Source organism: Rousettus aegyptiacus, unplaced genomic scaffold, assembly GCF_014176215.1.
Source record: "Rousettus aegyptiacus isolate mRouAeg1 unplaced genomic scaffold, mRouAeg1.p scaffold_m13_p_8, whole genome shotgun sequence".
Taxonomy (NCBI): Eukaryota; Metazoa; Chordata; class Mammalia; order Chiroptera; family Pteropodidae; genus Rousettus; species Rousettus aegyptiacus.
In genome coordinates, this window is record NW_023416311.1 from 81,872,968 (window position 1) to 81,887,427 (window position 14,460).

The 14,460-nt window shown below is 32.7% G+C and overlaps 1 protein-coding gene across 5 annotated transcripts in view; it reads left to right on the plus strand.

Annotated features, from left to right (window-relative positions):
• SLC38A9 (solute carrier family 38 member 9) overlaps positions 1–14,460 on the plus strand; it is a 54,599-nt gene that overhangs the window by 10,938 nt on the left and 29,201 nt on the right. For all 5 annotated transcript variants that reach the window (XR_001596585.2, XM_016142326.2, XM_016142329.2 and 2 more), the window contains exons 3-7: positions 9,070–9,202; positions 12,324–12,445; positions 12,583–12,646; positions 12,872–12,965; positions 14,265–14,435. Coding sequence is in view for 4 of the 5 variants with exons in the window: in XM_016142326.2 (XP_015997812.1) it covers positions 9,070–9,202; positions 12,324–12,445; positions 12,583–12,646; positions 12,872–12,965; positions 14,265–14,435 (584 nt within the window). In the remaining variant the exon portion in view is untranslated. The remainder of the gene's footprint in view (positions 1–9,069; positions 9,203–12,323; positions 12,446–12,582; positions 12,647–12,871; positions 12,966–14,264; positions 14,436–14,460) is intronic.

Here is a 14,460-nt window from a genome sequence, read left to right on the forward strand (position 1 = left end):
TATAACTGTTTCCATATACTGGAATTCCATAAGTACAATGTCAAATGCCAGGTACTTAATCAAAAATAATTAGGCATAAGAGTAGACAAGACAGCGTGATTAGAAAGAGACTTAATACACAAGACTGACAGATGATCTAGATAATGGAATTATCAGAAATAGGCTTTTAAAGCACTATATTTAATATGTTCAAAGAAATTCAAACAAGGTTGAGAATTTTGGCACTGCCTAGAAATATAAAAAAGAACCAAATTCATGGAAAATGTTTGTCGAATAAAAAAGAACCAAATGGAAATTCTGGAACTAAAAATCACAGTAACCAAAGGTAAGAAATCAATCGATAACAATAATAAATATTAGTTGTTAGTTAAAGTTAGTTGATGGGACCCAGTTGGCAGGGCAGGTTTCATACTAGACTGTTGCCTTTATCAATCTATTCTGTTCTTCTTGGGTTGATCTGATGAGTACCATGCCATACAACCAATACTGGATTCTGATCGGGCTACTACAATATTTGCCATCTGGTTGAAAATATAGCCTTCATCACCTGAAAGACCACTTTGTGTAGACAATTAGTTGCTTGTGTCTTTCCAGTAGAAAAGTAGAAGTTCTTTTAGCTCATCTGCCTTTATTGAGAGCCATGATGAAGATTTATAAGGCTCGATGTATAGTATCCCTTTCTTAAGTTATGGGAGAATAAAAAAGATGAGTTTTGTTTTTTGCGTTTTCAATTTCTAGATAACTGAATTAAAAAAACAATTTTAATATGCGTTTGAAGAATCACATGTATATATTTTTAAAAAAGAGTTATCTTAATATATATATTTACTGAATTCTTTACCTTTTTTACCACTTTTTCAGTTTTTAAGAAAAGGAAATTTTAGTTAAAATACTGGCTTGGCATTTTTCTTCTTTCCTGCTGTTTTTTTTAAATGGAGAATGGTTCAGTTACGAAACTGGAAATTTTATTTTTTTTTCCAGAAATTCTTTTGATAGATTTGTGTAAGAAGGAGAGTGATAATTGGCATGACATTGCAAGCTGAACCCTATCCTTTATTTATAATTAAGACAAGCTCCTTATTTCAAAATATTAAGTTAATACTCTTAATTTATTACACTTAAGTTAATTAAGACAATTTGTGATTTATTTTGGCATCCTCATAAAGTAGATGAAAAGAAAAGCTGCTTGAATAACTGTACCCTCTTTGGAATTTTCCCACATTTCTAAACTTTCTTTGTTGAATGTCATTCACCATTTGGGACTGCTTTTTCTAAATAGAAGATAGTCTGGTGGTGGTGGTAGTGTTACTGTTTTATATCAATCTAGAGAAAAACTGAAGAATTGTTATGTTGGTATCTACTTGCAGGTGCTTCTAGTATCTTAACTTGATTGAAACATTCCTGATGTTTATATAATTCTTTTACTTCATTCTATGCTGATAATGAAAACAAAACAAAACAAAAACCGTTGCATTTCTGTTACCATTTTATTAATGACCATAAAAAAGAGATTATTTGTTTCCACAACAGTAGAATTAAAACAATTTTTAGATTTTTTTTAAATCAAAATTCAAAAGCATGAATTACATTTTTAAAAATTTGAAATTCATTCTTGGTGAAAATCTGTATTTAATTAAGGTAATGGGCCTGAGAATTAATATTCAATCAAGTTTTTTGTCCGTATGTTAATGAAGATGTTTACTTGCAACTTAGTAACAACTTAGCATTCTAAAATAAAGAACCCATAATCTTAAGCCAGGTGTTTATTCAGTTATTTTTTTTATCATACCACTCTTTTCAGTTAAGAAATAACAACAATCTAAAAAAATTGAGACTGGGTATGTGTGTGTGAATGCATTTGCAAATTATATACATGTACTTCTGTACTTATATTATTTACATTATAAATATGAAAATTGAAATTTTAAAATTATAAGATGTAATCAATCTTGATAAAATTAACTTTAAATTTTTATTTACTAACAATACATTAAAATTTTCACTTTCACTTTATATTATCAATAACAATTGAATATGCTTTATTTATTTTTGAAAATTGTATACTCTGCCATACAGTAATTCAAACTGACTTAAAGTTCATTTCAGTCTCGTTCAACAATTATGTCAAAGTTTTTTTGAAATTTGCCTGGTAAATTTTCATTCTCCCTGATATCACTGATTTCTTACATTTAGTGATTACAGTGCTGGTTTGTATATTCTAGTATCCTATGCTATTTTGAAAATCCAAAATACTAATGTTTTTGTTTAATACGGTTAAGTTTAGAAACAACCAATAGCTTCGTTCATGTTTCTTGGTTCTTTCCAGTTTATGCCCCAACTCTCCTCTCCTTCATTTCTGATATTCTCCTGGATCTACTTTACCACTCAGTTTCAGCAATTACACACACACACACACACACACACACACACACACACACACACACCAGAAAAAGGTAAAAAGAAAAAAAGCATTGATTTGGAGAGTACCTTTAGAAGGTGGCTAATCTCTCCCCTGGGACAAGGGGAGGAATTAATAGAATTATCCTTCTCAGGTTAACTGGGAGAGAAATCAAAACTGCTACAATCCGGTAGCATCTGGCCAAAGAGGAAGAGCTGACTAGCTGGTTGGAAAGCTCCACTGGATGGATGTTGAATACTTCAAGAAGGTCCTGAAGTATTTTTGGACCAATTATTTCAGAGGAGTCAGTTTGTAAGGTACCCTGGGAAGAAGGATGCAAAGGGGAAAAAAGCATTAGCTACAGTCATATTTAATAATTTACATTAGAATTATAACTTTTTAATATCTATATTTTTGTAAATGTTTTATTTGATTCTTTATGTTTATAAATTTTCATATTTGAAATATGTTAATGTTTAATTTCACTGATTTTTAAAACGTTTTATATTCTAAACATTTTTTAAAAAATGTTTATACCTGTATTACGTGGAATACTGTCATTTGCTTCATTATTACAATTGTTACCTTGACTTTTTTTTATGTTTAATAATAGGTTCAAAGACCATTATTTATATTCTCTTTTTTGGGGGGGGGGAATTTTTAAATGTTAGAAAACTTTTAATCCATGTATATAAGATTTCAGATACGTTTTTATTAGCAGCTACACATCATTTTCAGCAATTAACTCATGTAACAGTGGAAACATTTCTAAACATCCATTATCAGAAAACTTTCTGTATAATGTAAGTTTTTAAAAAATGAATTATTTTCTCAGTCATTCTTAAAATATCTTTACCTTGAAGGGAGATAGATTAAGAATGTAGGGGCTTTTTAATACCTGTGTGACAGCCACATGTCAGTCATCACAGAAAGGTCAACAAATTTGAAATAGTTGTCTTTCTATGCAAAAAAGTAGGTAACTTATATTTAAGTTTGACAAATCTTTGTTTTGTTTTGTTTTGTTTTTTTGCCACAAGACAATGAGCAAATTTTTGTCTAGTGCGAAAGGATTTTTTGGTTCCTCTTGATCTCATTACTAAATCGAAAGAATATGTTAATTTAAGATCTGTTTTTAAAGTTTATCACATGATACATGTACAGAAGAGTGCATAATACATATATACAACTTTTAAATAATTATAAAGGCAACACCCTCCAACTAACAACAAGGTCTAGAAATAGCAACACCCCAGAAGTTCCCCCATATATTCTTCACCAAACACATCCCCCTTCCTCCCTACAGGTAACCACGCTCCTAACATTTATGTGATCATTTCCCTACCTTTTAGAATAATTTATTGTCTGTGTGTCCCTGAATACTGAATTCAGCTTTACCTGTTTTTGCTGTAAATGCAATTATACCGTATGTATTATTTTGTGATTTTTGTTCACCATAGTAATTTTCATCCAAGTTGTGTGTAACTGTAGTTCTTTCAGTTCCAGTGGTTTTTAGTATTTTATTCCATGAGCATCTGCACGTCATTTATCCATTTTAGTAACATTGAACTTTTGTCATGTTTCCAGTATGGAGATTTTACAAATAATACTCCTATAAACATTATTGTATGTGTCTCCTGGGGTACATGTGCAAGAACCTTTTCTAGGATATATGCCGGGGAGTGGAATTTCTTGGTGGTAGTGTATGTATATATTCTATTTAACCGGATAATGCCAGACTATCTTCCACAGGGGTTATACCAACTTACATTCTCACTACAGTATATGAGAGTTTCCATTTGCTCTATTTATTACTAGTGCCTTTTTGCAAGAAAACGAAGTTAGCGAAATGTTACTAATGATTTTGGTTGTGGGGTTATAGGTGATTTTTATACTTTTAATGCTACTACTGCATTTCTTTCATTCATTCATACAGAAAACTCCTTGCAAGAATTATTTATACTTACCATATTTAATTTTTTTCTCTTGATCACAATTCAAACAGGCACTCCACTTAGCACTCTACTGAAACTGCTCACATCCTGATCACCCATGGTCATTTCACTGATTAGTCCTCATCTCATTTGGCTTAGCAGTAGCACTTGGCACAATGAATTATTCTCTACTCTTGAAAACAGTCTTCAGTTGGCTTGAGGAAACCACATGAAATAAATTTTCTTATAGGTTGCTTCTTCTTATTTTGTATAGCATTTGATACTTTGATTACTCCCTTCATCATTTCTCCCCCGAGTATTTTTTAAAAAATATTAAACCTACAGAAAAGTTGAAAGCATTATCCCCATAATTTTTCATGAACTTCCTGATTATAAAAGTAATACCAGTTTTGGTGCTCATACACTATGATTATAGAAATGTCATTGTTGGGGGAACGTGAGTAAAGTATATATGGGAACTCTCTATACTATTTTTTCAACTTCTCTGTGAGTCTAAAATTTTTTCAAAATAAACTGTTTTCTTAAAGTAATATAGTGTATTATTCACCATGTTTTATTAATTCACCATATTTTCTTGTGCTCCTATGATATGCCAGGAACTATTCTAGGCCCTGGAAATATAGTAGTGACCAAATTAACAGAACTCCCTGCCCTCATGGAGCTTATCAATAATAAGTAAATAAGAAGTATATCTTATATAGTATAAACACTGAGGAGAAGATGTAAAGCCGAAGAACAGAGAAGGTGTATAGGAAATGAGAAAGGTGGAGAAGAGGGGTCGAAATTTAAATATAGTGACAAGAATAGCCAAACGCCTCATTGAGAAAAGGGCTATTGAAGGAAGACTTGAAAGAAGTAAAGAAGCTATGCAAATATTTAGAGAAAACATTTCCAGAGCCTTTTTTTTTTTTTTTTACCTGAAATTAATAACAAAGGTCCTGAAGTAGATGCCTGCTTGTTTCAGGAATGGTGAGGAAGCTAGCGTGGTTAGTGTGGTGGACATTGAAGTCCAAGAGATGGGACGGGGCAGGGTTGGCAGGGAGCAGTTTAATATATGAATCAGGAGTTCAGGGTGGAGATAATCATTTGAGTGCCATCAGCATATACAGTACGTTATATTTAAAGTTACATGACTAGATGAATCCACCAAGAGATTGAGTGTAGATAGAGAAGAGAAAGTGTCCACAGATTAAATGCTGGGTTTCTCTGACCTTTAGGTTTGGGGGATTGAAAAGGAATCCGCAAAGGAGACTGAGACTAAGGGTTCTTCCCTTTAGGATTATGTACTTTGTTGGCATGTGAAGTCTTCCGTGTACTGGCCCAAGTTTACCTCATCTCTTACCATTTCTCTTCTGGCTACTTACAGTTTTAAAAAATATATCATGCTCTCCTGGTTTGTTCTACATGCTTTTCCATTTTTCAAAACAATTTCTTTCCTTTTTTTCCCCCATCCATGTCCAACTTGTTATATCTTTTAGGATTCGTTTTAAGTGTAACTTCCTCAGTGGTCGGCCAGACATGATTTGGCTTCCCCTTCCATGTACCTTACACATACCCCGCATCACACATCCCTCTCTACTCTTTATTTCATTGTTGTTCAGAAGCACTCTTTCTTTCTAGTTTTCTCTCTTGATTGGAATTGCTTACTTACCTATTTCCTCCAGCAGATTATGATCCTTGAGGTTCTATGTCCTGTTCATCATTTAATGTTTAGTACAATCCTTAATACTTGGTTGGAATTCATATAATATTTAATAAATTTGAGAACCAAAGGAACCCAATTAGCCATAATAGGAAGAAGAGAGCCTTATATAGGCTCAGCCTCTGGAGACAGTAAAGTTAGAGTGTAGAGCAGAATTTTTGTGAAAGAGGATATCGTATAGACATCAGAGGAAGCGAGAAACATGTCAGCAAGCCACTGGTTACCAATAATTTTCTTGTAGCAGCAAGGAATTTCTCATTACAATGGCTTGATTAACTTTTGTCTGTCATCTGTACTGAAAGCTGCCTGACAGATACAGTGTTTTACCAACCAGGTAGAAACAAGTACAGTGGTTTCATTATGTTTGAATATTTATTTGTGTGATATTTTTTGAATACTTGATTCCCTTTTCATTTTTTAACAAACTCCCCAAATCTGGCAGGTGTTTGAAATCTTCAACTTTCAGGTACGTGAATAAAGGAAGAGTTTTAAGTCAAGGGTCTTCATATGAGTCATGGAATTGTTATGAAATGTCAGAGGAGCAAAGCTGGCCAGTAGAAGGGTGGAGACAGATTTAAAAGCCAAACATTTTTAAGGAATTTAAGCAGTGGAACCTAGAAAGGCATTAGATGGAAATAAGGTTTCTTTGTTTATAAGTGTATTAAATGAAAATATAGGGTTTTGAGTCACATTTTAAAGCATTTTTCAAATTTTGCTAAATGTTAAAAGCATTTTTTCTATAACATGACCATAAATATTTATGATGTGAGACAAATATAACTTCTACATGAACTATTATAATTTCAGTGTGAAACAATTGAACTACATTTCAAATGGGAAGTAACATTGATAGGGAGCAGTCATGTGAAATTACATTCAAAAGAAAAAGCCCGTGTTTCAAATCTTTTATTCTGAATATTGTTCTCTATATAGGAGTGTTCATTTTAAAATTGTTTTCAGATCCAACTCAAGTTCAATTTAGAAATATAATTCATATATTTGCTCTCTTGGATGAAGCTTTAAGGACATTTCTAATAATTCAGTTAAAATATGTTGAGTTGTATGTTTTTAAAGAGAATCTGTTTTGAAAAGATTCCACAATATTTGTTTGAACAGGTACATAGCATCTTGATGAAAACTGTTGGAAAGGAAAAACTTTCAGAGTCATTCTGCTCTCATAGTACACAAGCCAACCAAACTGATGCAGTTAACACTTCTGTAAGAGGCCAGGAGCCAAGAAACGGAGCACTTCCTGGACTGCCTTTCAGCAGGCCGTCAAGCCAACTTAGTGGTTGATATTAATACCACTGAATTTTCAGAGTAGTAAGCTACAAGTAGAACACCTACATCTCTATCAAATCATACTTAGTCTCATTAGTAATTGATTAGTTTCTATCTTTGCTTCATGTTGGCATTAAAGCTCTAATTCTTAAATTTTGTAGGGCATCATTCTTACAAAACAAGAAGGGAATGTCCTGTAGTGTGTGACCCTAGATAGGATTAAATTATCTCCTGGACATAAATATGTTTATATTGCTTTTTAGTACTACTGAGTGTCACAGCAGAGATATAAATTGTATAGAACACCATAATGCTTTGGGGGGTTTGGTAGTTACCCCAAGCTACCAAATTTATAAATAAAGATAGTTTATTCTATCTCCGCCCTTTCATTTTTATTTTATCCACTTGAAATTTATTGACATCATTTAATTCATTTAGCAATTATATGCTTATAGTATAGTTATGTTAATCTCTATGTCCACATACTTTCTCTAATAAATGTTTTATTTAGATATTTGTTGGATTAAACTAGAAAATGCCCTCCATATTTATGGTGGAGAGTAAATAATAAAAGAAAGATTCAAAGATTCAGTATGCTAACTAGAGAGACAAGACTAAATTTAACATCTATACTACCATTTCTCTACTAAGAGAGTTAGTTGGAAAAATAACAGAAAATAAAATTTCAATCACTCAGTTTTTCAAGTGCTTCCCACAAGATTAGATTAACATCATCTCTAGAAATGATTATCACATTTTAGTACATTTTAAGCTTCTTTCAGAACTGTGTACAGGAGTAATATGGAACCAATGATAAATTTCCTGGCCTTTTTTCCCTTCATTATTTGGATGTGTATAATCCAGAATAACAAATTATATACATTTTGAGGAACAGAATCATTTCTGACAAGGGATCTGAGAATCAGCAGGGGAATGTAGTCCTTTCATGCAACTCTGCCTGGTCCTTCTGTTTTGGATAATGTGTTACTGGAAGCTTAGAAAGCAAATGGAGGGAGTTTCGGTTAGGAACGGAAGGGGTTACTAACTAAAAATGATGATTGAAAACCAGAATCTGCAGTTGATTGGGACACAGTTATGAAACGGAAGCATATACATAAATAGCAGAATAGGGAGTATCACTGGAATCCAAGAAAAGTACAATAAGGCTAAAATATCTCTAGTGTTTTGATGTTCCATTTGATAGTACTTTGGATAAACTACACAAGGGACATAGCTGAGATCACTAATCCTTAGTACATGAACCAAGAAATAGGAATTCTATTTATCATAGGAAGTATTTTTGACCCACAAAGAAGAAATAGACACTCGTTAGTAGAGGAACATTTTTGTCTATGTTTTCTCTGATTTAGTGCCAAAATCTTTTTGAGAGAATATTCAAAGTTGTGTCTTAAGTTTTATTGTTGAAAATTGACAGCTGCTATATTTCTTTTAAATAACTGATTGAAGCTCTTTCTGTTCTGTCTCCTTTACTGCTAAATTCCTTAAGTTTGAAAAAGTGTGTTTAAAATAATAATATTGTAGGATAAAAGCTTTATTCTGTAGATTGAATAATACTTCTTTTGTGACATTTTCTTTTCTCACTAAAAGTGAGAAGTGAATGCCTTGCCTTGGTACATCCCGTTTCTAATGGAGGACAAGAAGTTATTTTCTTCAATGGCTGACTTCCAGAAGGTCTGGCTGAATATTCTTTGTCATATGTATATTCCCTTCCCTAGGCCATTCTATATAGAGCCCACAAACATCGTCAGTGTGAATGAAGGCATTCAGAGGGTTAGCGACCATGCCTCTGCCATGAACAAGAGGATTCATTACTACAGCCGGCTCACCACTCCTGCAGACAAGGCACTGGTAAGAGGCAAAGCATTACTAATTGTCTAAGGTTAAGGTGAAATGAGCAGTGAACAGCATGAGCCAGGGTAACTCCCAGTAGTTGAACTATTTGCTGGCCATGTTCCAAGGATGATGGCATCGTGGAAAGTCAAAGACAGTAATACATGTTCTACTTCTCAGGTTAGTCCGTTCTTACCTAGGCTGGCATAGAGAGATTTGAAATAATCTCTCTATGTTGAAAACAAATCTAGAGATTGGTTGGATTAAATCCTGCTAATCCCAATCCTAACAGCTTTGAGGAAGATAAAGTACTTTTGAAGTAGTTTAGGTCATTGATTAATATAAATAATAATAGGTTCTGGTAAGTCTATTCAATTTTTAAGTTTGAAACTACAAGGGGAAAATGAAATTTTCTTCAGGAGTAGGTAACTAAGATATACGTGTGTGTGTGTGTGTGCGTGTGTGTGTGTGTGTGTGTATACACATATATATATACACACATACATATATACATATATATATACACACATACTCTTTTCCTATTTAGCAATGTCCTGTTGTATATCAAAAACAAGAGACAAAGGGTAGATACTAAACATTTTAGGCTTTGTGGGCCACCAACTGTCATATATTATTCTTCATTTTTGTTTTATACATTAAAAATATAAAAATCGTTTTTAGCAAAGGGACTTTAAAATCAGATTGGAGGCCAGATTTGGCTCACAGGCAATAGTTGGTTGAATCTGTATTATTATTGTAGGATCAAAAATATTAAAAGTAATTTGGTTGCTTATAAAATTATCACATATGAGATTCAGAAACTCAAAAGCATAAAGAACAATGGAAACATTCTGGGAGAAAGATAATGACTTTCTTATAGGTAATAATAAAAAGGGAAGCAGGAACCAACATTCTTTAGATATTTACTAAGGGGGCGACGATTGTACTAGTCACTTGAACATAGATATCTCATTTTAAGCAACATGAAGTATTAAGATCTTCTTTATATAGCCTAAGAAGGGACTTTCAAAATATTCTGGGTGGGATAATTATTTCACCAGTTTTTTTCACTTTTTCCTCCCTTAGGCCTTTACATTGGTAGTTATAGTTAAGTCTTAGTTTCATAACAATTATCTAAGCCCTCTGGGAGTTAGAAGTAATCTAGTATCTTCAGACCCAGTTTAGACCTAGAGGCTCTGCTTGTGGAGGCAAACTTCAGAGATACCAGCTGGGCCAGTCTAGGCCTGACTGCCTGTTGTTTGCCTGAAGTATAGGTCAGCTTTGTACCCCAAGCTCCATCCCTTTTTGTTTGATTCCTTTTTGTTAATTGACTGTGAGATGACACTAGTATATCAAAGTGTGTAAACAGCAGTCTAAAATTAACAATGTGATATGAATATGCTTATACATCCACATCATTTTCTAAGAGTCCCAAAATTATTATTTAAAAAAAAAAAAGATTTTTGAGGGAAGAACAAATGGAACCACTGATCTCAGTTCTTTACAGAGTAATACCTTTTTACTTCTAAAAATTTCCCTATTTACCTTAATATTTTCTAAAATGGGGAAGGGAAGAAAATTATTTGGCTGCCAACGTCTCATAGGTCTTTGCCAATAAAAGTGTGTCCTGCATAGCCCACAGTATCAGCATCACTGAGAGCTTGTGAAAAATGCAGAATCTCAGTTCTTTCTTCATACCTACTGAATCAAAATCTATATTTTAGCAAGATCCGTATGTAAATCACAGGAACCTTCAAGTTTGAAAAACACTGCTCTAGACCCCTGTCAGAATGTGGGATTCAATCCTCCAATTTTTCTATATCTCTTAAGAATTTGCCACTTCTTATCCTCCAGCTTCTAGTCCTGCCTCTTACAACTTATGATTTTCACTTTTTCTGAACTTGCTTTGGTAGCTATCATGGTTTATCATGGCATAACATTTGAGACATCTTTTACCCACAAGACACCACCAATCGTATGCATAAAGAGAGAAGGACTTAACAAGTTTTCTTTTTTGCACTAGTCCATATCCTGTGTACATACTGAGACCTAATGTTCCATCACCTCCTTGAAGTCTTCCACAGCTGTTCTAGTCCTATTATTTTTTTCATCATTCCCGTGATATGGTATAGCACAGAGTTGAATACCTAATTTTTATTCTGCCTTATAGCCCTGTCTAATTGTTTCATATGTCTTCCAACTAGAATTTAAACTTCTTTAAAATAGGGGCTGTATATTATTGTATTTCTTGAATGCTAAACCTGGCAGAGTTGTAGATTTGTGTGATAGGTACTAAATATAAAAGATTGTGATTTACGTGAGTCATCTCCTATGTCTTTAACTACTGTACGTAGGGACTACATATTTTCAAAGTAGCTATTCTCAGGGAGATGGGCAGAATTCCGTCAGGAGACTATATTTGTTTCTCTTCAAAATAGGGAGATAGAATTAGAAAGAAATGTATATATATATAAGAAACATGTATCTGTTTAGTCATTCTCTCTCTCTGTATGTCTTTAGCCTCTATTGGCTCCTTCTCTTTTGTTTACATCTTCCATCTTTAATAATCCTTCTTTGCCTTTTCCTTCAGCCACTTTAGCTCACCTTTTTCTTCTACCAAAGCATTTAAAAAAAGAATAGTCTACATTTATTATTCCTTCCTTTGCCTCATATTGACTCCTTACTTCTCTATTGTTTGAGTTCCCTGCCTGCCTTTACTAAAACCACTGTCGCTTAGGAGTTCAGTGACCACTTGGTTCTTGAAATTCCCCAAGTCTCCTCCGTCTAGAATTCCTTAATCTCAGTCTTGGCTGGCTCTTCTTCCTCCTTTCTCATAAAAATGAAGAGAAAAATATTTTGATAGTTGCATATTCTAGGAATTCATTCTCATTTCAGATGAACAGTTCATTGTTTATAGTCCTTAAATTCTTGCTCCTTTAGGTCTTCTACTACATTTAAAAAACAATTTTAATATTTATTAATCAGGGATGCATACTGTTATTTCTTAATGATATTTAGAAATATGTCTAGAGTCAGGTACTCAGATATATAGAAAATATCCTATTTTCTCGTTTATAGGTTCTAAAATTTTTCTGTTTCTTTTTTCTTTTTTTCCTTTTTTTTTTTTTTTTTTTACTAGATTGCCCCAGATCATGTAGTTCCAGCTCCAGAAGAGTGCTATGTATATAGTCCATTGGGTTCTGCTTATAAACTTCAAGGTTATGCTGAAGGATATGGTAAAAATACCAGTTTAGTAACCATGTGAGTAAAACTACTTTGGGGAGCATAACTTAAACTATATGTAAATAAATATTACAGATTATTTTAATTTTTGTCTTAATTAAAATGTTTAAAGAGTCAAACTTTATGTTTTTACTGCTATTGCTCTGTGTTTTCAGTTTTATGATTTGGAATACCATGATGGGAACATCTATACTAAGTATTCCTTGGGGCATAAAACAGGTAATATAATTTTTCAGCATATTTTTCCCTGAATTTTTTTTTTTATGTCGTGAGTCCTATAAGAAGTTTTAATAAATCTACATAAAATTCATTAAAGAAAACAGATAATTATATTTATTAGTTGTCGGGTTTTTATCATAATCGTTTAGGGTAGCATAATATGATACATGTGAGTTTATTCTAACATGATGATATGTGTTGTTCTATATTTTTATTTTTTAACAGGCTGGATTTACTACTGGAATGTGTATCATCATTCTGATGGGCCTTTTAACACTTTATTGCTGCTACAGAGTAGTAAAATCACGAGCAATGATATGTAAGAATTTGCTACAGTGGAAGTGAATTAGTATTAATAAGTATTTCTTGTTGAGGTAGAGCACTAATGTGTACATTCCTCATTGTGTGTTAACTCTCTATTTTGTGCCTAAAGGTTTACTTCCCTATTTCATAGCATTAGTTCTGAACTGATAATGACCGCCTTTGAAGTTCAGAGAGGCTGAGAGTTCTTTGCAGAATGCACTCACTTTGGTGTTAATTTTCTCATAAGAATAATTTTTAAAAGTCATTTTTAAATTAAGGCCTTTGCCAGAACTTAATTGAGAATTTATGATTCTCGTCAGTTAATGGTGGCTTGTTTTAACCTATCCTTACTCAAAGGCCTAAATGTTGGAATCTCCTAAAAGTAGAAATTGTAACTAGAAAAATATGAAAATGTGTACTGAATTCTCAAAATTGTGCCAACATCTTTCCTTCACTCATCTCTATAAATTCTGGATCAGGGAAATAACTTTTTAGATTGTTTTAAAATAGCATAGGACCTAATGAGACATACATTATTTAAGTGAATCCTAGCAAGTGTAAATCAACAGACTAGGCTTAGCCTCCAGTTTTATTCTGTCTCTACTAACCAGTGGTATATTTTCTCTTAATTGTATTATTTATTTATTTCTCCTTTTCCTTCTATTCACAAGTGTCTTGGTGCTCTTATAGACCCGCTAATTTCTTTAGATGATATAGGCATTAAATCTTTATCTATCATTTCTTGTCATTTTCTTTCCCATTCAATATTTGAATGGCTTTTGTATTATATGAGTTTGTTTATATTTGCCTACCTTTTCCACTGTAGTTCAGTTGATAGGAAAAAACAATAACCTTTTAGGTTCCAATGTTACACTGTCTTCTAACTTTTCTCTTACTTAATTTTTAAATTCTTAATTCAATTGTCTAAAATTTAAATTGGCACATGGTATAAAGTATGACTCAAGAAAACTTTTCTCCATATAGTTATTTAAATATGCCAAATATTATTGGGTAATGTCTTCTGTCCCTTACTGATGGTTGTGTCTAGCCTTGGTTTGTCACTTTATCAATTAATTATAAAATTTAATGATACTGTAATCCGTTTATTATATTATCTGTACCATATAATTGACCTATATTTCTTTTTATGTATTTGTTTTCATTTCTGTTGTTTCATAATATGGTCTAATATTTGGTGGTGGAATACCTATAATCTTTTACTAAATATTCTGAGTTAATTTGGGGAAAACAAATTATGAATATGGAATATGTGATTAACATCTAATTTTATTATTTTTCTTTTATTTTTATCTAGCATCAGTGGATATCACTACCTGGGAATATCCAGATGTCTGCAGATATTATTTTGGTTCCTTTGGGCAGTGGTCAAGCCTCCTTTTCTCCTTGGTGTCTCTTATTGGAGCAATGATAGTTTATTGGGTGCTTATGTCTAATTTCCTTTTTAATACTGGAAAGTTTATTTTTAGTAAGTATCCATATCATATGCTTTC